Below are 26,841 nucleotides of genomic sequence, written 5' to 3' on the forward strand. Positions count from 1 at the left end.
TTGTGCATTTTGGAGTTTGTTTAAGAGATTCTTCCTTACCCTGAGGTCATAAAAAATATATATGTAAATATATTTTAATGTATATTTGAATAAAATATATATTTATAAACACACATACATATTTATAATATTTTATACTTTAAAGATGTACTTTTCATAGATGTTTTAATCATCAAAAATTTTATTTTTTATGTATGGTGAAGTAGGGGATGTAACTGAAAAATTTTATATGAATAATTTAATAGAATAATCCACGATTTCAGCACTGCACTGAAGATCTCCATTCTGTTCCTTGGGTCTATATGTCTCTCCTAGCACACTGCCTTTATCACTTTAACTGAGCTAATACAATTTATTTTCTGGCTTGACAACTCTCCCCTTAAGATATTTATTGTTTTTGACCCAGTACAACTCTGCCACTGTAGTTGGTTTAGAAGAATGACCTGTGTAGCACAGTGACCTGGAGCTGACTGCTTGAGTTCTTGGGCAGAAATCCAAAGCACTTATTTAAGGGGAATAAATTTTTCTGACTGAATTTCATGACACGTTATGAGGTGTCCTTTGACTCTGTGCTGCCTCTTTTTCCCTCTTTGCCACTATAGGATCCTCCCCATCTAGGTCTGTCTGGGCTGAGAATGCTGTCTTCACAGGGAGGTGGGAGGCTCTCAGGCTGTGGAAGAATCAGAGCTTAATGGTGGCAGCCAGGCCCAGTCACAGGGCCAACCTAGACTTGGAGGGCTGTTGGCTTTGGCCTGGGGTGCTCCCAGCCTTCAGCCATTACCATGGCATATCCTCTGGTTTGGCCCCATCAGAAAGTCATCTGCAGAATACTCGGCATTGATTCACTTTAAAAACTCTAAGTAGATTCCATCTACCTTAGCTTCATTTGAGCAATGATAGCTATAATCATTATACATGTAATCATGTATATATTAATGCAAATTGCATTCCATTAAAATGGTCTGGTACCACCAGGAGTGTCTGTGTTAGGCAGATACATATTCATTTTCTATTAGTTAATTTTTATATTGACCTCTTTGTCTGAAACTAATTGTGGTGTATCATGTCTTAACTGTCTTAGCTTTAGAACATTCAAATCTGGAAGGGCCACTCACCCCCCATTTATTCTTTTTCCCTAGTATTTCCTTTAATTCAAATTAAAATAAAAAACACTGTTTATTCTTCTAGATGAACAATCATTTTGTAAAGGTTCAAAAATTGCCTGGATTTTGACTTGGTATTGTATTAGACCTACGCATTGATTTGGAAAAAAATAATGCTATGAAATTTTTTACTTCTTCCATTCAAAAACATTTCTCTCTGCTTATTCAAGTCTTCTATATTCTCAGTGCAGCTTTATTTTATTTTCTTCCATATAAATCCCCTGGATTTTGTTGGTTTCAAAAAACTTGCTGCAGTTGAGAATAGCATCCTTTTTATGATTAAAATTGTGCAACTTTATTGCCAATACCTAATAATGCTATTGAAATTTGAGTTTTTTAATCTGCTCTTTATTAACTTGAATAGATGTCCAGTTGTTCTCTTTGTATCTTAAGGTGTACAATGATATTATCAGCAACATGGGCAATTTTGTCTTTTTCAACATTTATACTTTGATCTGTTTCTGGGCAGTGCTTTATAGTGAACATGAAATGATAATGGAGGGAGGGCATGTTAGATAAGTCATTGAGCAGTGTGCTTACTATGACTCCCTCAGTGCACTGAAAAATACAAATATATATACACATAGACAGGGGTAGGCCATGTAGTTTACAAATAATACAATAACTCATAAATAATACAAGCATAAACTCTGTTTTGTGTACTCACAAGTGTAAACCTACTTTTGCCCACCACTTTGTGTGTGTATTGGCCTGACAGAGACAGTATTTATAGCAGCTGAGTGGCATAATTTGGTTGAATATCTACTTTTTGTTTGTCCATATTTTCTAATCATTCTTGAAGGTCATGTGTTATTTAGGTAATTCAAAAGTTAGTGGCAATTTTAACACATTTTGTGTCCCTATTAGGTGGATTATGTTGGCTGTAGGTTGAAATAGCTATTTTTTTATATGCTAAGGATATCTTCTATCTTTAAAAAAGTTATTGTTTGCTTTTAAATTAGAACGCGTGTTGAATTTTGTGAAATATTTCTTTTTGGCTGCTGCAAAGATGATCAGATAGTTTCTCTTTTTTGTAATGGAAATATTTTTTATATATAATAAAATGCACAGATCTTAGGTGTTCAATTTGATGTGTTTTCACATATTGTATACACCTTATAACCACCACCCCAAACAAGAAATAGAACATTTCCACCACCTGAGACAGTTTTAGAGGAAATTCTGTGGTGAGGTGTTGTGCTTTGTGCACAGTGTGGGTTTACCCATCTTCAGCCTCAGTTTAACATCTCGAGGGCCTGGAGCCACATGGGAGGCCCCAACGGGCTGTCCCCTCTGAAGCTGTTCATCAGACCAGGCTGGTGGCAGAAGAGAGCTGGATTCTCTGCATGCAAGTGGTGAGGGCAAGGTGGAGCTAAAGCTGCTTTCTGGGATGTGAAGAGGGAAATGGCAGCAGTAGTGATGCTTTTAGTGGTCCAGCCTAAGAATGTGTCTGTGGCAAAACTGTTTCTGGGTACCACACCATGCAAGGTTAAGATGGGGGAGGATCATGGAAAGCAGATATCGTGGGTGCAGGATCCCCGACACTGCCAAAACCACGGGATTTTGGCTGCAGGCCCCGTGTCTTGTGCTCATTCCTTGATAAAGCCAGGTGCCACCTATTGGAACATTCTCTCCTGGAGCACCTTTGCCCTTGGCTGCGTTGCTAGTTTGAACTACTACATTGTCATTAGGGAACTTGCTACCTCAGGATACTCAAGGTTACTACCCTCTATGCTGCACCAATCTTGTTGCAGTCTTTTTGCAGATTCCCAGTCTCTGCAGCAGCAGTTCATGGAATGATACCTGGTGTTGTTTATTCAGCTTATCATATGACTGTAAACTGGGAAAATTACAGAAATACATGTTTCTATTCCTTTCTACCAGCTTAATATTGGCATGCTGGGTGTGTTTTCAATGCCACAAAGTGTGAAAAATAAGCTTCATAGTAGATTATGCTTTTGGTGCTCTCTCCATTGAGGGTAAGAAGTCTGCAGGAAGATGACTTGAGGTTCCATGAATCACAAGGCCAGGGGCTCAATTTCTTATGCCTAAATATAGACTCTACTATATATTTTTGGTAGCATGAAGTTTATTTGGGTCAAGCAATTAAACTCCTAGTGTATGTTTTCTTAATATGTGTCTTTTTAGTGTGAGCTGTGAGCACTTTCAGGTTGGGCTATTTTGGGGGGGTATGCGTGTTTGGACACATGCAAGTGTGGGTGTCTAAAGGCACCATGGTTCTTTGCTTGGGCAGAGCCTAGGACAAGGACAGAGAAGGGAGGGTGTAAAGTAGGTCATTGAGGCATGTGAGGGGGTGCATCTCAGACTTCAGGAAACCACCAAAGCAAACCACCCAAGAGCAAGGCTTCCTCCTGAGGCTTTCTCTGCAGTGTCAAACAAGCAGCATGTTTTCCCTCTTAAAAAAAAAAACAACAAAAACCTGAAGCTATTTTAAGTCTACATTCAAATGCAAACAACTGAACTTGAACAGCTCTTGTGCCACAGTCTGCACCAGCCTCCTGGAGGCCAAGACTGCCAGGGTGGACCCTGGGAACGTGAGAGCTGCCCCAGACCTTTATGGGAGGGAGAGGAACTTCCTCTCCCTCTAGCCCTTGTGTGGTTTGTCCCCAACCTGTTTGGCCTGCAATCTGAGGAGACAAGTACCTTTTCATGTTTTATACATTTTATTCATACATTTCTCCAACTTTGAAATGACAAAAGCCCAATTCTATGGTTTCCCATTACACAGCATCCTACAAGTATGTATATGCTACAAAGAATACTATGAAGATTCTCTTCCTCCCCTGTCACATAAGAGATAACTGATTAGGGTTCCATCGACTTGTACTGTCTGGCAGTGCACCAGCGTTCTGGTAGTTCTGGCGACAGGGCAAAGGGATCAGGGCGGGAGGGCGTGTGCTAAGGCATGTAAATAGATACACACAGAGAGAAAGAAAAGTGGGACATTTACAGAGAATCCGAACCTTTCCGATCCCTTCACCTCCTGGGTGTTGGAGGACACCTCCTGCACAAACGCTCTTGCACACTAAGGCTTTGCTGTACCCTGCAAATAGTTACAATTGGATACGGTGAAATATACAACAACCATTAACATCGCTCTCTTTTTATCACTGAGACAATACTTCAAAACCTTTTATAAAAAGGCAATTATACATACAGAAAAAGAACGCGTTGGCAAAACTTTATGCAAAACAACCCCAGTACTGAGTTTGAATGGCGACGTACCTGCATTGCAATTAAACGTGATACTCTGGTCTGAGCACGTGAGGCTTGTGTGGCCTTTGCTTCAGTCACCCTGCTTGCTGCCCCTGCAGTCTCCAACCTGCCTGCATGGGTGCCATTCCAGGACACAGGTGAGCTGCAAATCAATTCCTCTAATTCCTGGTGTCTTCAAAATGGAAAAAACAATAGGTGGGATGACTCACTGTGGAGGAATGCCTATTTCTACTCCCAAACAGACCTCCTTCTAAGAGAGTGCACATCCTGTGTCCTGAGGTAATCACACCTCCAGACCTCTCTTGGTGAGAACGCTGACACACTCCCTACATCACGTGCCAGAGAGACTGGAACTAACATATATGTGACAGTAAAGTTCCAAGTTTCTGAGCACAAACAGATATGAAGTTTTGCTTGGGGCCAGAAATGAGGTCTCTTGTGTGGTGACAAACATCTCTTTCCATTTTCTTTTGCTTGGTCCATTTGCACAGGTTCAAGAGAGTTGATGGAGGGGTTAGGTGAGAGGTGGTGGGAGCTCTGGCTTTTCAACTCCCCTCCAGGAGCGAAGATTTGGCAGTGGTTCTTCTAGAGATGGTAAGGCCCTCCTCCTCTCTCTGTGGGCTGGGTCTGCCAGCCTTCTGCAGCCCAAGAGTGGTGGAGAAAAGACCAGATAAAAGGGATGTGGACTGGTGAGCATACTATTCTCCCTCTCTTCTACTTTCTGTACATGTCACAGCTAAACTTCTCTCACTAAGCTGGAAGACCTGAGTCTTCCAATTGCTCCAAGTTTAAGGCGAACTGATAAGTGAGTGTGGGCAAAGCCAATCAAGCATCAAAACTTCTGGGCATAGTCCTGTAACTGAAGACACCATGTGGAGAGGAAAACCTTACTTCTAAAGGGTAACAAGAGGAAAAGTTCTATTAAATAAGATGATTCACAATTAAAGCTTGTAGCCCTTGTGTAAGCTGCAGCGAGAAGCAAAATATCTTTTGAAGAGGAGAATTAATTAAGAGGAATAGAACAAGAGAAAAGCACTCAGGGACCTTTTAACCTATGGCATGCTGTAATCAGCCTCAGTATCAAAGCCCTTGTAAAGAGGATGGAATTAGGAGGCTGTGCTCAGTTCTAGAAAAACAAACCCTTTCCCAGCTCCCCAGTGCATACACACATACACCAGCTTGATAGGAAACAAGGAGGAGGAGGAATGAGGACCTTAGGGGCTTGTTTTGGAATGCCGATTGCACAGTGCCTTCTCCTCTTGCCAAGGAGACAGTATGGGAGACATTATAATTAAGAATTTTTTAATCAAGAATTTTTCTTGCTAGCTATAGCAGCATGTCTCTCTGCCCCAAGTTAAGAGATGGACCTAAAAGGAAGAAAAGGACATCACATTAATGGAATACAACAGATTGCTTGGGGCCACCTGTCCGTAAGGGGCAGTGTCCACTCTGAGCATCTCTCCCATTCATTTTCCCCAAGGGTGGCTCAACTGGCTTCACTTTTTTAAGGGATGAAATCAAACCCTTAATTAACTACAAGCAATTTAAAAACAAAACCAACCCACTCTTCTCTGTGGTAATGAGATCAAAGGCTTTACAAACACAATTGCAGCACTGAGCCTCAGCCCGACTGGTTGGCTCCAGCAGTGCGAAATGGAACTGGACTTGGGGATGGGAGAGCACTTGCTGCCTCCTTCGTACAGTGATGCCTTTGCACCATCTTTAGATCCTCTGCCACCAATAGAATGGGCTCAGGAAAGAGGCCTTCTGAATTTGAATAGCAAGAAGTAGGTCATCCATTTCTTTTCTTCTCTGAGCAAATATTTTAAACCATCTCACCTGACAGGAGATACACTTAATTGCATTTTAAAGGGCTGCCATACTAACTTGACACTGGGAAACTTCCAGATGAACTGAGTGACATTTTCCTTTTTAGTGTTAAAATTGAATACACTGCATGTGCAAAGTAATTACTGCTTTGTGATTAAAAAATCAGGATATTTCTTATTTTTAACAAATAATTCAGTGCATTAAAAAGACCTCTTCTTTTTTCTGTGGGAAGGGGGCCTGGGGTAGGACGGAGAACCCCCAGAATGTGGCTGATTTGACCAGTGATAAAATCTAACAACCTAATCATTTCCTCTGGTATTCAAAAGGAAAAAAGATGGTTTTGCTGACAGAATGGAAGCAATAAAGCAGCTTTTTAGCAATTTTCTCTGATTACTTAGCGGACAACTGTAATGTAGTAGCAGCAGTAATGTACTGAAATTACCCTGAATTCAGATGTTTAAGTGTTTCCTGCTAGATCTGCTTTAGAGAAGACGTGTATTAGTGGAATAGGTGACCTCTCTGAGAAGTCAGATAGAACGAGTTCTGGATGGAAGAATTCCACCATTTACACAATGGCAAGAACAATGCCTATCCATACACTTCCCCAAGAATGCATAAAGTGATCAGAAGAGAGGACCAGCACTATCATGCTTTTTCAGTTCTGGGACCACAGACATTTAAATTAGCATTGCTTTTCTCTTTCTCTGCTTGATCCACATTTATCAATGTGGCGGGTGGCTTAAGCCGGGCATTGTAAGCATCTCTGGAGATTTGGTCTAAAAGGCCAAGTGGGAGCATGGAGGTTTCTGCCAGAGGGGGTTTCTCTTCCCCATTTGTTAGTTGTATTTTTCTTTGTGCTTCATTGATAAAGAGGTAGAGTGGGCCCTTTCACACTGAGAAGAGCCTGGATTGTGGTCAGTACCATCACGGGAATGACTTGACATCAGGCAGATTCAAATCAATCCTAACACAGCCCTAAACAACTCTCCGGGTTTCTCTCTCCATCCAGGATGTCTCTGGTATGGTGGTGTGGTCACCCTGCTAATGGAGCACCAACAGAAGCAGTTCACTTGACATCTTGTTGCTAAGTTGCAGATTCATCTGGTCACTGACAAAGGACAACATCAGAGAAAAAAATCAACATCATTTAATAAGAGTAGGTGGGGAGCGATGACATTGTAAAAGGGAATATGCAAATGTATTCTCTGTGTGGTCCTTTAAGAGGGGCTTTTCAGCTCAGAACACACCCTGCACATCCTGCCAAGGCACAAAGCGATGAGGCCATCTAACTGACAAGAAGCAAACATGATGGTTTTTTTTCAAGAATTACAGGTTAGTAGAACCACTTCACACACCCTGACACTTTAATGAAAAACCTTCCACTGACCTCTGGCAAGAGTCGGAAAATCCGCAGCCTGAATCCGTTATATTGGAAGGATGTGGCCTCATGTAAGGGTGATGAGATGGTTAATGCCTCTAAAGCAACAAGGAAAGATGATTCTCCTGTGCCAAGGGATATAGCAAGTGGAAGGAAAAACCACAGATGGCCTCTGATACATTGGTGGCCCTTGGGTACACTGCATGTGCTCTGGGAGCCAGACATGGTTTGAGTTGTGCTCTGGCGGAGTATTTTGTTGTCCTGCCAACTGATAGTCAGTCACTCCTGGGCCTTTGATGGTTCAATGAGCATCTAATGAATAATAAAATCTCAAAGATTATCAGCCTGTATATCTGAACAAATCTATAATGAAATGAAGGATCCAAAGGCATTTGATTATTGAACACATAAAAGGAAGTATATTTTTTAAAAAATTGGTCAAACTGTCCTGTTAGTTATCACTTTAAAGGAATTTACAGGGCTGTTATAGATTATTCTTTTGGAATAATTCAGTTTATAGCAAATGCCTAAACTGGTTTCTTCATTGCACAGTATATTCTCTTAAAATGGGTGCTTTAAAACAATTACAATACATATTAAAAATCCTCATTTCTTTGCTTAATTAAAACAATACTCTCAGACAACACAGATTTGAAATGGTGAAACCAGCAATTCCCCCTCCCACCTTACAACAAATTAAATTGAGACAAAATTACAAACACATTTCACTATATGATTATTAATAAAAATCAGTTTTTTTTTTATAAAGTTGCCCAAAATGCAAGGGATGTGCATAGGTTTTACAACTTAGTCATAATAGCATTTTATTTATTCTCCTGGGTGTGCCCCGTGAACGGAATGTACTTGGCTGTAGATTACAGATCGTTTTGTCCAACACAGACACACCAACAGCATAAACGCTCGCGACTGTCCACATGCATTAAGAGTCAAGACCCAACTTCAAATCTCTAAAAGGTTTACAGGGTGCTTCAAAGAGACAGTATCACATTATCTGGATGTTACATAAAGGACTTAAAAAAAATACTATTCTAAAAAAAAGAAAGAGAAAAAAGGCCTTTAAAAATTTATGACTGTTTTGTAATCACTAGACTGATTATTTCAAATAAATAAAGGAAAGAAAGATATTCCAATCCATAAAATCAGACTCTAAAAAGAATGTAGTGTTCCACCCCCACTCAAGGTAACAGAATCATTGTTTATTATTATTAAAATAGATTATAGAAAGCAGCATCTATTTTGTGCAGTTTTAGGGGCCTTGGAAATAAAAAGGCTATGATTTCCAAAAATATAACATTCCAAAGGATTGAATAATACATACATTTAAAGATACATTTTATTAAAGTTTAGGAGAACTGATTAAAAAAGATACTGTCTCTTTAAATTAGTGTGTAATTGTTTTTCTCCTCCTACCTATTCGGACATGACAATAATTATAAATGTAGGTCACACTACAACTAGGTAGTCTCTAGGGACCATGACCTGCTGACACAAGGCCGATAACAAAGAGGCGTTTCCATGTATGAGGTGGCTCCCAGTTATGCGTCAGATATCTGGGGATGGGCCTAATAGACCCAGGAGACTGGGACCCACTGAGGGGCTGTGCACACGAGCTCAACAGCTTCCTCCAGATGTCTGATTGTCTCATCAATTTCATTGTTGATAATTGTGAGATCGAAGTAGTGTGCATATGTTCTCTGTAGGATATCAGACTCCTTCTGCAGGCGCTGAAGAGATTCATCCTAAATGGTGATGGGATGGAGGCAGGGGTGGGCATGGGAGAGGGGAAAAACAAAAAGAGAGAAGTCAGCTGGATTCCTTCCCTTTTCACATTTTTAGTCATCCTAGTGTCAGAAACAGTCAAGGCCAGATCATGATGCATCATATCTGGGCAAAAGGCCGAGTCTGCTTCGTGACAGAGGAGATGGTGGTTCCCAGGATGGCAGGGTTACAGAACTACTGCTTCCAACCCAGACTGCTCACCATGCAACAAGGGGCTCCATGCCAAACCAGATGGACCAGAGAAAACACACACTCTTCAGTGAACACACTGCCCCACTGGGACTAGCTGTCCTGTCCCAGGGTCAGTAGGTGACTGACTAGCACAGCTGTGCTGTTCTGATCTCTTTTGTCTACACCAGGCTCGACTCATCCCCAGCCACTCTCCTGGTCAGTGGGAGGACTTGGGTGATGCAGTCAGAACCCCACCTCTGCCTTCCCTTGGTCCTCTGACTCACTTTCACAAGGCCCTAGAGCCCTGCTGCATTTGCACCAAGAAGCCCCTGACTCTGGAAAACAAATTAAGTTGTGTTTTTCTCTTTTCTACTTAGAGGCTCAACATGTTCCAGAAATTCAATTACATATAATGGCACTCACTCAACTACAGTGGGTGCCAGAGGCAAAAGCTTTTTGGATGTTACAAATAATGGATGAAATAAGGCTATTACCCAGATACAACAGCAACTGGCATCTGATGAATCCCCTCAAATTGGTCTGTATTGGAAATGCCCAAATGTCACTGTTCATAAGTATGCAACTCTCTTATGGAAAACACTATGAAGTAAAAGAAGTCACTGAATTCTAAGGAGTTTTGCAATAGTAAAGAACTTTCCCTCAACTCCCAGGGCTCGCTACAGCTTTTGAGAACTCTCAGCAGGGTGAGCCCACAGAAGGAGGAAATTCAGGGTCCCTAGTTTGTCATGCAAGTCTCACTTTAGCCTCAGGATGGCAGTTCTTTCAAGACGATGGTCTCTTACAAACCAGCAGAAAGTCTGCCACTGCATTTCATGGTTCAGATCATGTTATGCTGAACGTTCAATGGACATGTTCAAAATTGAAACCAGGGAACTTGGTAAGTCAAGTTAATTGTCCCCTTTTCTCCCAACATTAGGTAGGTGAGCTGTTGGGCTGAGTTTTAGAATATACATAGATACAATTAAATACCTGGTTATTAGATTCGGATCTCTTTCCCCACCTAGACCGTAAACTTGTCTTGTGTGTCCTGTGCTATGCCCAGCACTTGGCATTGTGCCATGTACATAGTAAGTGCTTAATAAAGGTTATTGAAAGAACAAGCACTTGGCTGACTAGTGCTGGCCATTATAGGATGTGATGTGTGTTAAATCTATAATCAAGAGACAGAGGAGTTCTACCAGGAAATGGGGGCCTATGATGACATAGATGGAATTCCAGAAAAATTAAAACATGTGGTGCTTTCGGGGACTTGGAAGCCGTGCCACCCAGTGCTAACTTAGGACTCCTCCTCTTCTCTAAGGCCCATCTTTTATTTGTAAGAGATCCTTCCTGATGTGCCTGTGGGTGCAACTCTCTGGAAAGGGGATCCAAAGTGATACTTGATTGATTCCATCATGGTACCTCAGTGGTGGGGACGGACACACACCAGGGAAATTGGGAACTCCATCTTTCCTATGGGGACACTCAAATGAGAGTGTCCTACCTGTTTTGTCATCTCCTACTGGAATTTCAAAGCAGGACATGGCATGCTTTGAATGTTAGGTGTTAACCACTACAGTGTTGATAAGACCTCAGTGAATCAATCACCTCCTAAGGTCATATTAACACACTTCTGCTTGCACTGAAAAAGCATAGTATTTTCACTGTGGCTTTACTTTACCAAAAACACAATGCAGTAGCTGCATTTTAGGAAACACGCATTCACCCAAGGATGAGTGCTTCCTACCAGTATGAGAAGGAATAATTCTTACATATTACTCTCTGGGATAGGGGACCCTATTGGAATATAAAGTCCTGGGCTTCAAAAACCACTAGTAGAGTTTATGATTTGCTCAGAAAGCTAGGCTGATAAAAACATGGAAGAAAATTTACAGCTGAGAGCATCAAATGTTTAAGGTAGTTCTCTTTATTAAAAAAAAAATACAGCTCCCTGTTTAAAATCTTACAGGATGAAGCTATGTTTGTCACAGTTTCTTCCTTGACAACAGCTTATCTGCAGGCTTGACTTACATGTGAGTAGGATTTAATTCAGTGAAAACAAAATGCCTTTATTTTAACAGCAAAAGCAAGGATTTGTGGGAACAAAATGTCTACATTCTAAGTCTATGAAAGTAAACAAGGCTATATTTCATCACCTCCTAGCTGGTACTTACAGGCAATTTTCTGCACCATTTTGGCAGCTATGGAAAATTAGTAAAAGGGCAGGAAAACAGGCAAAAAACAAAAACAAAGCAAAGATGATAATTCAAGAAAAGTACATGGCAACCAAAGGATAAGAACTAAGCATAATGTGGAGTTTCATACATGTTTATGTATTAAATGAGATAAAAAAGTAACATTCACAAAGGAATACCCCTTTTGCAAATGAAATGACAAAAAAATGAAATGTACATGAAGTGAAAATTTACATGCCTTGGTTTTATTGTCATAAGCTTGGCAGTTAGGCCTGTGTTTACTGAACAGAGTCAAGAGCCCTCCAGTGGTTTCTTGACCTTGTAGAAGTAATGGTCTTCAGGATAACTTTGTGTAGAAGTCTTTTCTTAAGAATAATCCCCAAACTACCTTCTTATCTGCCTAGAAACAGAAGGCCTTCTAAGTCAGCCTGGTAGGAGACGCGTGCAGCCAACTCTTGTAGCCACCATCTTTGTGGCAGCTGTAGACTTGAGTTGGTCTGATGGGGGAAGAGTTTATTCCTAGGTCTGGAAGTTTCCAGGGGCATGGGTTCCACTCCAGAGGTTGCCTTGGGGAACCTGGACAGCCCTGTCAAGGTCATGAATTCCTTATAGCTGTCTTTAGGCAAAGCAATCCTTGGCCCAATCCCTATCAGAAGAGGAGCAGGCTGGCAGCCTTGGAGGGAGCTGCCTGGAAAGCCTCTGCCCTGGAAGGGTGAGGGGTTTTAAACTCTTTAAAGAAGACATTGACTAGGCCACAGGGTGACGGTGCTGGGAACTAAGGGTTGAATTTGCCTAATGACCTTGATCTTTGAAGAACCACACCTGTCTATATGGCCTAATTCCTAACACTGAAAGAGTACCTCAAACTCTGAAAATGTTAATGGCCAGCATGAAGAACAAAGCAGAGCTTCGGTTAGTCATCTTAATAACATGAGGTTTGGGTCTTGAATGTACAACACAACTGGATCCTTACTATGGGTGGGTGTGTTAATTTGGGGAAAACACTGATCAACTCTTACCTCATTCAAACCTGGAGTAATAGTTGGAGCGGCAATAAAAACAACAAAAGGAGCAAATTCGGCAGTTCTCAGGACCTTCAGTGCCTGTGTAAAAACAAACAAAACAAAACAAAACAAAACAATCGAGACTTAGAAGAAATAAGTAATACAACTTTCAAACAAGTCTACAAAAAATTTACACAGATGAAAAAGCCCTTGACTGAAATTTTTGGCAAGGGATTAAATTTACCAACTTTATAAATAACACATGACTCCCCTTTCTTCCAAAGGATAGACAATAGCCATCAGCAAATAAAAGGTGACAAACTGGACATTTTTCTTATGCATCTCATGAATCAATATGACTTAATTTTTCTTCAGAAAAGTTAACACTGATTATGTTGGTTTAATGTTCACTTAAACCTGGTTATTAGTTGTAGCCTAAATTTTAATTTATACAAAATGCATTTTGGGGTAGATTGGGACCAGCAGGCTGGCTTCACCACTGATCTAAAGTGCGCTTCACATTTCAAATTTCAAATTGCTTAACAAGGATTAGCAAATCCTGCCACTGTCACTGTGAGGCTGTGTTCACAGCTTATGAGTTGCCCTCATGAAAGGCCCCTGTGGAGCTCGGGGTGGGGGGAGGGACACCCTCTCTAGAGCTGGAGTCTAGAGCCACTAAAGAAGCTTTGGCGCTATAGGCAATTCACAGGCCCATGAGAGGATACTACATTCAAGGGAGAGGGACCTCTGAAGCCTCTTTCAGCTCCCTTCCCAGGTATGAGAAACCTCTATGTGAGCTACGACTTAGCAGGGACATAGTGCAAAGCAGACTGCTAATGGTGTAGCTAACAGTTGATTCTGGTAAGGGTTACTGCTTCAGCACCTCATGAGCACATGGCACTCCTAGAAGTTACAAAATCCCCTCTATTGGACAAAAACATGTACAGGCACAGAATTCAGAAGTAACTGACATGTAATTCATTTGTATGTATCAGGGGTAAATATCTTGCTGTCCTTTATACAAGAATTTAACATGTCTATTCCATTATCCACATAGTTTGCTTTCTAAATGGCCTTTTAATTGTTTGTTTTGTCATATTCCTTTCCTCCTCTTTTTTTTTTCTTGGTCTGGTTTACTGTCGTAGCAATTAGACCTGTTTCTCTGCCTCCAGTTTTGCTACATTCCAAAACATACTAATCCCTACCACCAGAATGATCTTTTGGAAACACAAATCCCAACGTATCACTTCTCTGCTTCAAACCCTTTGACTGCCCCCTCTTGGCCTTGGGGTAAAAATGTATGGTCCTTAAGGTTAATGTCAGGTCTCTCCCTCGATAGCTGCTCCATGCTTACCTGTCAGCCTCTCTTTGCCCCTCCATGAACTGCCCTTGCCAAACTACTTTTACTTCGAGAAAAGGCCAAATTTTCTCTGGCTTCCTGGCCTTTTTCTTAGGACTCCTTCTGCCTAGACCTTCTATCCCTTTGTCCCTGTCCCTACGCTCCTTTCTGCTTGGTTGAGTGTTTACTGAACAGAGTACTGATTTTTTTTTTTGGTCTAAAAAGTCCTTTGTGAGTTCTAAGCTGAGGTCAGGCGCCCTTCCCATGTGCTCCTGATGCACCTGCAGTACCCATCACACTGCAAATGCAGTGCCTGGATTTTCAGGGGCTGCATCTTGTTTAGTTATCTTCTTCATGTCCCAAATGGTACTTGCTGTAAACAGTCTATATGATAAGATTAAAATGTAACACAGTATATATAATTTTCACAAAATCTATCTTGCCTTTCAAGGCAGGTTCGACTAGAGGGCACTATGCTTTCAGGGCTTAAGAGACTCTTGGCCTCCATGAATACACTGGCATATAAGAGGCAAATTGGATAGCAAAGGGTTTGACCTTCTTTTTTAGTGCAAATTCACTTTCATTAGAATTATGTTTCTGAATTTTAGTTACACAGTGTCTCCTTGTGGGTTAAAGGAACCTGGCACATTGTTTTACCTGTCCACCAAAGTGTTTTAATTGTGAGTCACAGGTTCAGACTCCCCATGAGAGAAAGCTCTTCAAGTTTGCATATGTTCATATTGGAAAGAGGTAATTGGCAGTTTATTTGCCAGTCCTTTCGTGAATGAAGACCTTAGCAAGGAACAAACTGTATATGAAAAAGTCCATAAATAGCTTAGTCGAACTTAACAGGGGTCTTCACTTAGAAATGGCCTTTCCCCCCCTGTCCTTCCTATGCTCATAAATCAGGGGAGACTATAAGTCAGTTGAAACATAAGGTTTCCTCATCGCCGCACACCCACCCATAGCCAGCCTTTGGGCAAATAAGATGGGAAAAAATTCCTAATGCAGAGTTCCGACCTTTGCTTCCATCCCTGAAGCTACTCCAAGTGCCAGATGGAAATCCACACAGCCTGTATGCTGAATGGAACTCACTGATGAAATTGAGAAGGACACTCTAGGCATGAAATGGTCTTTTCTCTGCTCAGTGACCCTACCCCTGATAGCCACACAATTCTTTGAATATTTTAACTTCTGGCTTGCTACCTACCATATTACAACACCAGAAAGCACACTACTCAGAAAATATTACCTCCCTGCAGATTACCCTTCTCTTCACACAGCATGTGCCTCCTTTGTGTTTATCCATAAAGACACGAAGGTCATTCTGCACTTCCTGCATGAAACTGTCAATGGAGACTGTACTTATTACATTGTCAAATGCCTCTTGTGCTTAAGAATCAGGTTATAGTCCTTTAGCAATCAACTCCAAGGAAAGAACTAGCATACTTTATTAGATGAGAATTATGGGACCCAGGACATCCCCCTTTTTGTCCTGGTTGCCAGGAAGTTCAGAGCTAAATTTCATGTTTATCATAGTAATCACTGTAGCTAGTGTGGTTAGCATATCTGCTTGCCCCTCCTTTTCATGGCTTTAATTTTCTATCTCTATCCTATATTATCATATTTTTCCAAAAATTGTAAGATTTCTTGAATCCCAACTGAGATTTTCTTGTCTAGTCGCCCTTATATATTCAGTAGAGTTACCACACTTTTCCTCAATTGTTCTTGAAGGCTTCTGTCCCCATTCTCTGCTTAACTTAGGGGTCTCAAGTGGATGTCATTTTTTGCACAGTCTCAGCTTGCCTGAGGTTCAGGGGCATTTCAGGGACAGGAAATGATATTGCTTCACAAGGATTCCCTTCCCTCAGGCCGTTAATGGGTGACTTTAAGATGACCTTTAAATCCTTTTCCTTTCTGACTTTAGATGAGACATAAATCTGCTAATTTTTATAGGCAAATGTCTCTTTTCTGAATTCCTGAGAGTCTAGAAAGATCTCTGAAAATACACTGGATTCAAACAGCCTAAGTAACATAAATTCAACATTTAAAGCTAATTCTTTAGTTTTCTTTTGGGGAGATAAATTGATTATATGGCTCATCTATGGTATATGGCTCATCTATGATAATAATTAATCTCAGGTTACCATCTTCAAGGAATAAAAACCCATTTGACCAAGTATCTAAGGTGCAGATATCTTTTAAGATTTATTTGGCTTGCAAACTTAAAAAGTACATAAGAGCAGGCACCTTAGTCATTTTGTAAAAAAATTCTAAGGGTTTCAGGAAGAGCACAGTGAGCCCAGAAAGAATCTTGAGAGCCAGCTGAGTTCACAAAACAGTCCCTGGTTGAGAACCTGGCTCTTGTTTTTAAGTACAGATTCCTAATAAGACTGCAGCTGCACCTTGATGACAACCTTTCCCTTTGTGGGCAAAGCAAAACCCTAAACATTCGGCTACTCGTAACTTTTTAATGTAGCAAACGGATAAATCAGAATAAAATGTAATTTTAAAACCATCACAGTAAGTTTTGATTACAAACTGGAGCTATTACAGTTTCAGCTTTAGGGACATAAATTATTTTCTAAGTCAGGGGCCTAATTTCATGAAAAATATGTTCTATACTATTCCCTAGGTTTGACTGTCTTCTAGACTTTTTGAAATAACACCCCCACCCCAAGATTATACTTGTACCATTACAGGCAAGGTGGATCAGCTTAAGGATCCTCAGGGTTAACCCTTCTAAGACAACACAATGCGAGGTTAGAATCAATTGTTTAAAAAAAAACAACTAAAACTAAAACTGTTCAAGTTCAAATCTCATTTTCAGTTGGCTGTAAAACTTTGGTCAAGTCATAATTGTGTTAGGCCTTGGTTTCCTCATCTACAAAAGTAGATGCTGATATCTCTATCTTAGGGGTTACATGGGGAAGGTAAGGAGTACTAATGCTTGGCAAAATATAGAGCATTATTGGAACACAATCCATTATTATTTTAAAAGAAACCAGGTTATAATTTTTTTCTAGTTTAATGTCTTTATCACAGTCCTCTAGGTTTAAAGTTGGGCCACAATGTCTTATCACACAGTATTATTAGACATGTGTTAAATTTGGCCTGAACTGTCTAAAATAAATCAATATGGCACAGAGTATGAGACCTGAACTAAATGACCTGAATACCAGCGTTAGGTGGGTACTTTCTATGGTCCACACATAGTGGAAGTGGTGTCAGCATCAACAGAAGTGAGAAGGCTTTAAAAAAAATTCCACATGGCATTTCTCTTGTTATGGACAGTTTCTGATGTACATGGAAGAAGGAATTTCATCCTTACCAGCTTGCCTTCCTAGTTGTATTTTTAGCTCTTGACACAATGCTTGGGATATAGTAAGTGCTTAACATAAGCTGGTTGAATCAAACTGTCCATGAGATACAGTAGAGGAGGCAACCTAGCAGGCTGGGTGGGGCGGGGAAGGGCATGGAGAAAAATGTCCTAAGGAGAGAGCCTCTCTGGAACAATGAAGCTCTGCCTGACAGCAAGTCAGTCATGGCCACGGGCATCCTGATGTTAGGATGCAGACCTTGCCAAGCCTGGGGGAGAGTAGACTGAAGGCAGAGAAGCCCCAGGGTGAAGCCCAGGAGGTGAGACACTGTGGGCATCTGCAGCTGTACTATCAGACATGATAGTCAGTGTGAAAGCAGGACTGGGCAGAAGTGTAGACTGGGCACATGTGGCACTGGGCAGGAGAGCCTGGAATCAGAGTTTTCAACCAGACCAATGAGAGGAACAGAACCTGAGCAACCCCTGTCCTCAGGGCCACAGGCCTGAGAGGCTCTGGCAGGGAGCAGGGCACCTATGGCCTGTCCTCAGGGGTAGCTGGCCCTGATAGATCATGGTTCTCAGAAGTGGGGACACAGGAAGCAGGAGAGAAGAATGCAGTGAGCTCATCCAGCAGTCAGGGGGAGCAGGGACTGTGTCCAGCCTGGGATGATGGGTGCTCTGGTGCCTAGTGCCACATGTAAAAGTGACCGCTGTGAATGTCTTGATAAGGCTGAGAGAAGTGTCTCCTGCTCAGCAGTGCAGAGCAATGCATGACTGTGCAAGGGGAGGGCACAGGTAGAGCTGGACACTAGGAGTGGAGTGGCGGCAGCAGCAGCAGCAGCAGCAGTGGTGGTGGTGGCAGCAGTGGCAGCAGCAGGTAGGGCAGAAGCCCTCAAAAGTGGACTTAGGTAAATGCAGAGGGGTCTGAGGAGCCCTGCAGCCAGCATACTGCTAGAGACATTACTACCAGCAGAAAACGACGTTCAGGTGAAGACCAGTGTGGAACCCAAGGAGAGGATGTCGAAGACCAGGACCAGGATTGAGACTTTGCCTCTAGCCACCCCTGGCCAGAAGATTTTTCCAATCCCTAGTAAGGAGGGATTAGTAGTTAAACAGAAATCAGTCTGCATTATACATCATATATTTAGTTCTATAGAGGTCCAAGATAATTGTTAAGTAAACTGTATAGTGCTCACCCTACTGGTGCTTTCCTCCTAGCCCCTTAACCAGATTCCAAGTTCAAGAGGCCCATCAGGTGCTGTGAAACAGAAATGGGTGAACCCACTGGCCATGATGTTAGAGTCTTGGCACTGAGTAACTGAGCTGTCAGGCCTCAGGTCACACAGATCCTGACTGCCTGACTTCAGGTTCCACCCTCCATTTGGGGATGGCTAGGGGACTAAGTCTCATACAGTGGCTCTTGAACAAGAATCTCTTCCTTGCCTGGAATAGCCAGGTAGCCCTCCTGATGAAACGGAGCTTGCTGAAGGGCTGCTGGTCTACCACTTCAGCAGGTGGCATACTGATTCTATTTATAAGTGATAAGGGATTTTTGGTACAAATGGGTCTTTGGAAATGGCAGCCCAGGAGTCACTGGACACACACAAGCCTCTCCTGCAGCCTGCCTTGATGTTTCCAACTCCCAAATCCTTCCTAATGGGCTTTAAGTCCCACTTCCACTTGGTTTGCCCTCAGAGAGGAAAATATACCTTATCTGAATTTTTGAAGTAAGGCCTTCGGATTTTTCCTTTGCAAGTGTAATAATTTCTATTGCTTCTGCTGTAGGACTTATCTACAAATCATCTAATCATCTCTGCATTTGGCTCCCTGAATCCTCTCCCAGTTCTTCATATCCTTCCTAGTTTTAGCTCAGGGTCAGGCACTGTTGGTAAAGAGATGACAGAGGCTGACCATCACCATGGGGCTCCATTCAGGCTCCACTGGACACCCCCAGGGCTGACTCACATTGCTTTCATAAAGCTAGTGCTATGTTTCAGACTCAGGCCCCAGTGTCAGCGTTTCTCACTGAGGATTAACTTTAGATGTTGGCAGAGGCTCTGATGGTTTAGCATGAGCTGTCCTGAGATGTAAAGGTGGCTGTTGGGATAAGAAAGTGCCAGAGTCTCATCCTTAGTCATATTATTGTAGGATTTCTGGCAGGCACAGACTCAATCCAGTACTTTATAATGAATCTCGTAAGAGAATAGTCTCTGTTTCTTAAACATTTGGTATGTGCCCTGAGTGTAACAATTACTTTGTAGGCTAGATTGTTAACCTGTGATGCCTTCATTACTGATACTTTCCTGGAGTTTATTCAGTTATTAAGCAACCCATGACGTCCTGATGGCATTTTTAATTTCAGAACCTGAGCTTAGCATGCAGGCAGGATGATGGGAGGCTGAGTGTGGCCAGACATTACCTGAGGCTCCACGTCCAGTATTGCAATGAGCCCCTGCTCGTGGATCTTCCGGATGGTCTCTAGTTTTGTCCCATACATTGCATCCTCGTGGCTGCCATACTCCAAGTACTCATTATTAGAGATGTCTTGCATCATTTGGTCATGAGATACAAAGTAATAATTCTTTCCATTTTCTTCATCTTTCTTTGGAGGTCTGGTTGTATCTGCAAAGTCACATGTCAAGAGAAGTTTAAAAGGCTGAGCTTATGAGCCTGTTTTCAATGGAGCTACCAAAACCCTATCTCTTCTTAAAAGCTGTGGATTCCATAGTATATGCCTCATGCTCTGTTCCCACTCCCAGTAGCTTTGTAGAACTAAATTGTAGAAGTCACATTTATCTGTGTGATATCAGACCACAGTAGCTGGTTAGTTGTTTAGTTTGGCAAAACTTTCAGTGTTTAGATAAGATCTATTTCATTCCTTTCATGGGTCATCACATGAGAAAGACATAAATGACCCCAAATTAAGTTAACTCACTGTATGTCTTAATGCACTTAGGCAGAAGGAAAAAAAGAATTAAAAAAAGGAAAAGTATATATGGTTTCTTAAATCTAAAATAATTAAAGTCACATAAATTAAAATTTCAGTTCCTCAGTCTCACTAGCCACATTCCCAGAATTCAATAGCTGCATGTAGATGATGGCTGCTATACTAGACAGTGCAGATACTGAACACCGTTACTATCAAAGAAAGTTCTATTGGGTACTGTTCATCTACAGTATCTTGCAAAATGAGAATGTTAGAATACAGAAAAAGGCATACCATACTGAAAACACAATGACCTTTGCCAGATGTGGCTATAATAGTTAAGAAAGACCTTAACCAGGAGTTGACAAACTATGGTATGCTGTCCGTTTTTGTAAATAAAGTTTCTTTGGAACACAGCCATGCTCATTTGTTTACATATTGTCCATGGCTAATTCCATGCTACAAGGTGAGTAGTTGTGGTAGAGACCATATGGCTCTCAAACCCTCAAACACTTCCTATCTGGCCCTTTATAAGAAAGGTTTGCTGATCCCTTACCTAACTGAGTATAGACTAAAATGTATGCCCATAAGTCCTAGTTCTGTGGCATACTAAAAGGACCAGTATACTAAAAAACTCAGTTTAGAAAATTTTTCCTTGGCAAGCCAGGAACATTGTTTTTGTTTTTGTTTTTTTCCCCAATCCCCCACCTCCTTTCTTTTCCCTCTTTCTTCTCTTTCTTTTTACTCTCCTCCCCACCTTTCTTTCAATTTCCATTTTTTCCTTCTTGCTTCCTTCCTTTCCTGAGTGGTAAGAACAAATTTATGCTACTCTTTGCTGTGTGGATGGGTCCAAACCCATAGGGAATTACCCCTCTCCTGCCCTGACTAAACTATTAGAACTGCTGAGTGCTCATGGACATTAAAATGTGGATTAAAAAAAAAAGTACCATTTTCCCAGATACGTGAAAAGCTGAATAAATGGCATATACTATGTGAATGTTGTACTACCTTTAGTCATTTTGGAAGGTAAACATATGGTATGCATACATCTGGGGCCAAATATTTTAGAGAGCAGACATGACTGAGTTAGCAACATTACACTTTACAACTGAGCTAGTTAACTGGCCATTTAACAACATGAAAGTTCAATTGTTACATGATTGAGAAAAAACTAAATGTTGGCTAAGCTTGCTGTATTCATGATCTAGACATAAAGAGAAGTAAAAGAATATTTAAAAGTGTTTTATTAGAAAACCCCAGTGGTCCCAGTTGAAAAAATATTTGATGAATTTCTTTTGTGTGTAAATCAGGCAGTGTTCCGGGATGAAGGTGGTCTAATGAAGCCTCATGGCTCTCTGGGGTGCAGAGAAAACAGTAAGTAGTGTTGCCATGGCTTCAGGAAGGCATGAAAGCCCTACGGGATAGAGCCAGTCTTCACATTTTTCTCTTGCTGCTTTTAAAACACATTCTCCTTTAGTTCTTCTTGCCATGAACAAAGCTGTAACTGCTAGAAAGCTTTTGGGATTCAAATTTTAAACTTTGGAATAGTAATAATAATAAAATTATAGTGTTAAGATGGCTACTATTTATCTAGTATCTGCTAAGTGCTTCACATGATCTCAAATGCTCTTCATATCTCTAGAATTACTTCATTTTATAATTGAGGAAACAAAGCAGGGGTGTCCAACCTGCAGCCTGTCAGCTACATACAGCCTAGGAAGGCTGTGAATGTGGCCCAATACAAAATCGTAAATTTACTCAAAACATTATGAGATTTTTTTTGTGATTACATGTTGCAATGTATTTAATGTGTGGCCCAAGACAACTCTTCTTCTTCCAGTGTGGCACAGAGATGCCAAAAGGTTGGACACTCCTGAAAGAGGGCAAGAGGTTAAGGGTAAGACAAAGAAAATTAGAGGAATTAAAATATTACAGATTTAAAGTTCTTTATAATAAACAACTGGTAACATGTTGACTGGGTTTTGAAAGTGATTAAGACTCAACAATTTAGTTACTAAGAAAAATATTGCATCAAAGAAAACTATACTATCATTAAAACATATTTTTCTGAAGAATAATTCATCTGAGTCATCAATAACAAATAAATACACACACTACACATATTTGCACTAAGAGAAGTCTGGAAGGGTATAAAACAAAATATCTATAGCACTATTATTAGGGGAGTGGGGCTGGGGTTATTAACTCCTTTTCTCTTTGTTCTTTTTTGGATCTTCCAAATTTTTTATAGTAAACAGTTAGTACTAATGTAATCAGAAAAATATACAAATTACAATAGTAAACAAGTACTAGAAAAAATATACTTAAAAGAGAGACATTGCTTACGTGGAATAGGGTATGCAAACCGATCTGGGTGCTTTGTGATGAGGGTGTTTTTTATGTGTCTTCTCCCAACACCATGCGCACCTATACCATTTTAAAAAAAGAAAGTTAAAATCGACCGTTGTAAATAATATTCACAAAATGTTTTGAAGATGACAGTAAGATAGCCATGTGTTTATACAATCAGACTTACCTAATAAGACTAGTGTTTTCCTTTTAAATGCTGGCAGTTTTACTACTTCTTCATATGTAACAAGATCTAATTGATCAAACACTAAAATGCAAAGATTTAGAACAAAGGTAAATTTGCAGAAAGAACAGTTCATGTATGTAAATTATAATTTTACTGGCAAAACTAAAGTAATGGTAAAACCATGTCTTACAAAATATGAATCCAACTTATAGTAGATTTAAGTCACAATCTTTTGGTAGAAGATTTCATTTTTAAGCCCATGAAAATGCACTTTAGAAGCAGGGGCATCCAGAGCTATGTTGAGCACATGCATGAGAGTCGAATTCTAAAAGATACTGCATATCTTTTCATGCAGTATCTGACAAATCATATGGATTCATTCAAAACCACATGCTGTTCATATTTTTGCAATTCCAAGAAATCAGCAATACTAAAAATGAAAAAGCCAGCAGACAGTGACTGACATGAATATAGTATGAATGCAATTAAAGTTAACCAAGAAAGAGGTCAGCTAGATTATTTCTAGAAATGGCTGCGGGATGCATGGACAGATGGTCTTTAACTTCATGGTTCTTTCTTTGAACAAAGTCACTGAAAGTAGCATGCTAGATTCTTTCAAAGTCAAGTTCTGTAACTATGATTTCACAAGCTTTTGAAATGAGCATCTCACAAGTTTTATTGTAACCCAGCTATCCATTCAATGGAAAGTCTTGGGAATATAAGTAGAATGACATGCGTCTCTGGGTCCCAAACTCTGTTGGCCTGTGAGTAGTAAATCAGGATGAACAGAATGGAAAGAAGCATGGAGCAGAATGTGAGCTTGAAAACCTTTGCAGAAGGGAGTTCTCTAATAATTATAGACTGAGAAGAAATACTTTAAAAATGTTTTTGGAAACCTACCTCTTAACAAAACTATTATAAAAACTTTCCCAAGAGGATAACCATTCCTGCTGAAGTTTAAGGCAGTCCAATTCTCAAACACATTCGAGCTCGCAAGAAGGCTAAAATCATGTATCTATGTTTCTTGTAATATTTTTTATTTTTGCATGGTCATACCCAGATGTTTTCAGGCACACTGAAATTTCTTTTTTAAACGATATGGAATATGCTACAGATTTCAGAGGGTTTGAAAGAAATTCAATAAAATTGATTCCCTGGTGTAATAAAGGAATCTGGGGTGTTTCAGCCAATCATTAAGAGAAGCTTCTACTCCCCGAAACAATATGGCCAAATACTTTTGACTATCTGCTCAGTCCTTAACATTTGTGATCTTCCCAGTAGCAAAGAACCTTGCAATGCAAAATAGGATACTCTGGAATGTAACAGATCAGAAACAAACAAACAAACTAACTAACAATCATTCCCAAAATAATAAAAAAAAACCAGTATGTTAAAATAAGGGTTAGTGCATGTTAATGGGTATTTATGCATTTGTTTTCTCTTGATAACTTGATTCCATAAAGGCTGCCTAAAAACTCTTTAAAGCATATTCTCTAGCAACAGCTAAAAACCAAGAAATGCTTTCTGTGTTTAGAATGGCACACTTACAAAATCAAAATGAACGTGAGGTTCTCTGTATAGCAGAGCTAGCTAGTCATGCTATGGTGGTAATGGAGTGACGAAGGTTCACAAAAATAAAATCAAGAATGCTTATGACATTGCTTTTTCTACTTAATGCTGAGTGATATTTCTATCAAGAAAACATATGCTTATGAAAGCAGTGCATCAGCAAGCTGATAGATTTTAATATGTAAAAATAATCAAACATCTCACAAAAGAGCAATATGATACTGATACAAGCTTTCTGAATGGTATACACACTTATTTCCCTCTACAGAGCCCTAACTTCAATTCTACTGAGATAAGACTTTTGTCATTAAAAAAAACACACACATAAGAATGAGTTAGATATTAACCATCAACACCACAAACAAATGAACAGATATGTTACACATCAATATCTTAAACATAAACAAATAGCATGAAGAGGTTACTCTGGTCTAAATAAAATCAACACATGGTCATAGGATTGAGAAACAATAAAAAAGAATATTGAAAAATAAGACATACAAGGAACATAAGGAGAACACTTAAAGACTGGACTTTCAAAGGTTTTAAGATGTTCACTGATTAAAAAAAGGACTTAATGAATGAAAGGAAACCATCAAAAACAAAGAGGCATAGTCACTCAACAGGTTACTTACATGCACAGAGGCCATTGGGAGTAAGACAGCATGAAAAATGTACAGGGGTCATTGAAATATGGCTTTTAATATATTAGTAAAATAAAAGTATAATATGCACAAAAGAAAGTTTACCATGCAGTATTCTAAACATGAGGCAAATAAGTCACATTAAGAAACAAACCCATTTAATAAAAATTCAACAACACCCTTATATAAAAGCCAGTAGGTTTTATAAACTAGCATATGCATAGAAATTTTATCTGGGAATAGTTACAAGAAAAGTTCTCCAGGGACTGTAGATGTGGAAGCCTTTTGGTTTTCATTTTGTACCTTCCTGTACTGTTTGCAATTTCTAATCACATGTGCCTATTACTTTTATTGTTTAAAAAGAGAAATGTCCACAGGGCAGTGAGATTATGGGTCACTTTTTGTTGTTTTTAGAGTAGTCTGTATTAAAGAAAAAAGAGTTATAGCTTTTTAAAGTCAACAGTACTAATTTGTGGCATTAAGCATAATTTAAACACACCTATAAAATCCCTTTATGTTCATATGGATGTATGTAAATAGGGTATCACGGAATATTTAAATACCTCTGCTCAGGGCTCTAACATTGAAAAAATGAACTAATGAATATTTTTTCAAAGTTTACATTAGTAACTTGATCTTAAACTGATTTTGGAAGTCCCAGGGCTGAGGAATCTCAATGCCTCAAGAGTATAGTTCTTCTAGGAGCATGACAATACTTTCCCCATCAAATTAATGTGGCTAAATCATTTATGCACTGCAGAAAATGTATTTGCTGTAAACACAATACACACCATAATCAAATCTATTCCCAAGGCTTCAGAAATACTGTCTGGCATAGTTGGCTCATATTATCTTGATTTCCTGGTAAGCTACTCAATATTAATGACACTTTCAAGTATTTAGGTAACCACTTTCCAGTTGAATCTTTTCATAAGTAAGCCTTTAACATTGATTCCTTGTCTCAGTTTTGCAAAGCCAGAAGTATCTTTAAATACAGTACAAACCTTTAATTAGAAAAGACATTGCACACTGGTAACACTGGGCTGAGTGCACACTCAAATGCCTGCAGTGATCAGGCAGCTAATGTGTTGAAATGACTGGGCCTGCTGCAGGAATGGAGTAGTGGGGACAGTGCATCCTAGAGAGAGTGTCTAGAGAATGAGTGTCCGATTGAAAAGGGGTATCAACAACCTGGAGTCATTCAAAGAGAAAGTGGGCCTTGTGTTACCATATTCTCTGTTCTTTCACTGGTAGGCAGACAGCCACCATTTTATGTTAAATATCTGATTTTCAAATGTGATTAACTATTATTTTAAACACCATGTGTATATGGGGAAAATGAAACTTATTTATGGGTCACATTCAGCTCATAGACTGCCACTTTATCATGTGAGATGTAGGCCACACAGTTTGAAGAAAAGTCTGCTTTAACTAGACATGTGCAATTTCCTGGGGAAATGGAAATAATTAATTCTAGTCTTAAGATTCTCATCAGTTCTAGATAATGACAAAGTTCCCATCCTTCATTTTTACTACAACATAAACAACTTCAGAATGATGGTAAGGTTTGGATCTTGCCATCAATATATGCTGAATTCTCAAGTATTTGAAGCAGGAAACAAAAGCATATGGGTCTTATTTTAATTTACTGAGAACTATGAAAAGTTCTCCCACTGTATTTTACAATCAACTTCTGAAAAAGCAAAAAAAAAAAATCCTTCTGAAATATA

The 26,841-nt window shown here is 39.9% G+C and overlaps 1 protein-coding gene across 1 annotated transcript in view; it reads right to left on the bottom strand.

Annotated features, from left to right (window-relative positions):
- Positions 1-3,828: 3,828 nt before the first annotated feature.
- CASK (calcium/calmodulin dependent serine protein kinase) overlaps positions 3,829-26,841 on the bottom strand; it is a 441,363-nt gene continuing 418,350 nt past the window's right edge. Inside the window, 5 exon segments of the mRNA XM_028522590.2 lie at positions 3,829-9,368; positions 12,794-12,877; positions 19,856-20,058; positions 22,709-22,789; positions 22,899-22,979. Coding sequence (XP_028378391.1) covers positions 9,192-9,368; positions 12,794-12,877; positions 19,856-20,058; positions 22,709-22,789; positions 22,899-22,979 — 626 coding nt within the window. The 3' untranslated portion in view covers positions 3,829-9,191.

The sequence above is a fragment of the Phyllostomus discolor genome, chromosome X (genome assembly GCF_004126475.2).
Source record: "Phyllostomus discolor isolate MPI-MPIP mPhyDis1 chromosome X, mPhyDis1.pri.v3, whole genome shotgun sequence".
Lineage (NCBI taxonomy): Eukaryota > Metazoa > Chordata > Mammalia > Chiroptera > Phyllostomidae > Phyllostomus > Phyllostomus discolor.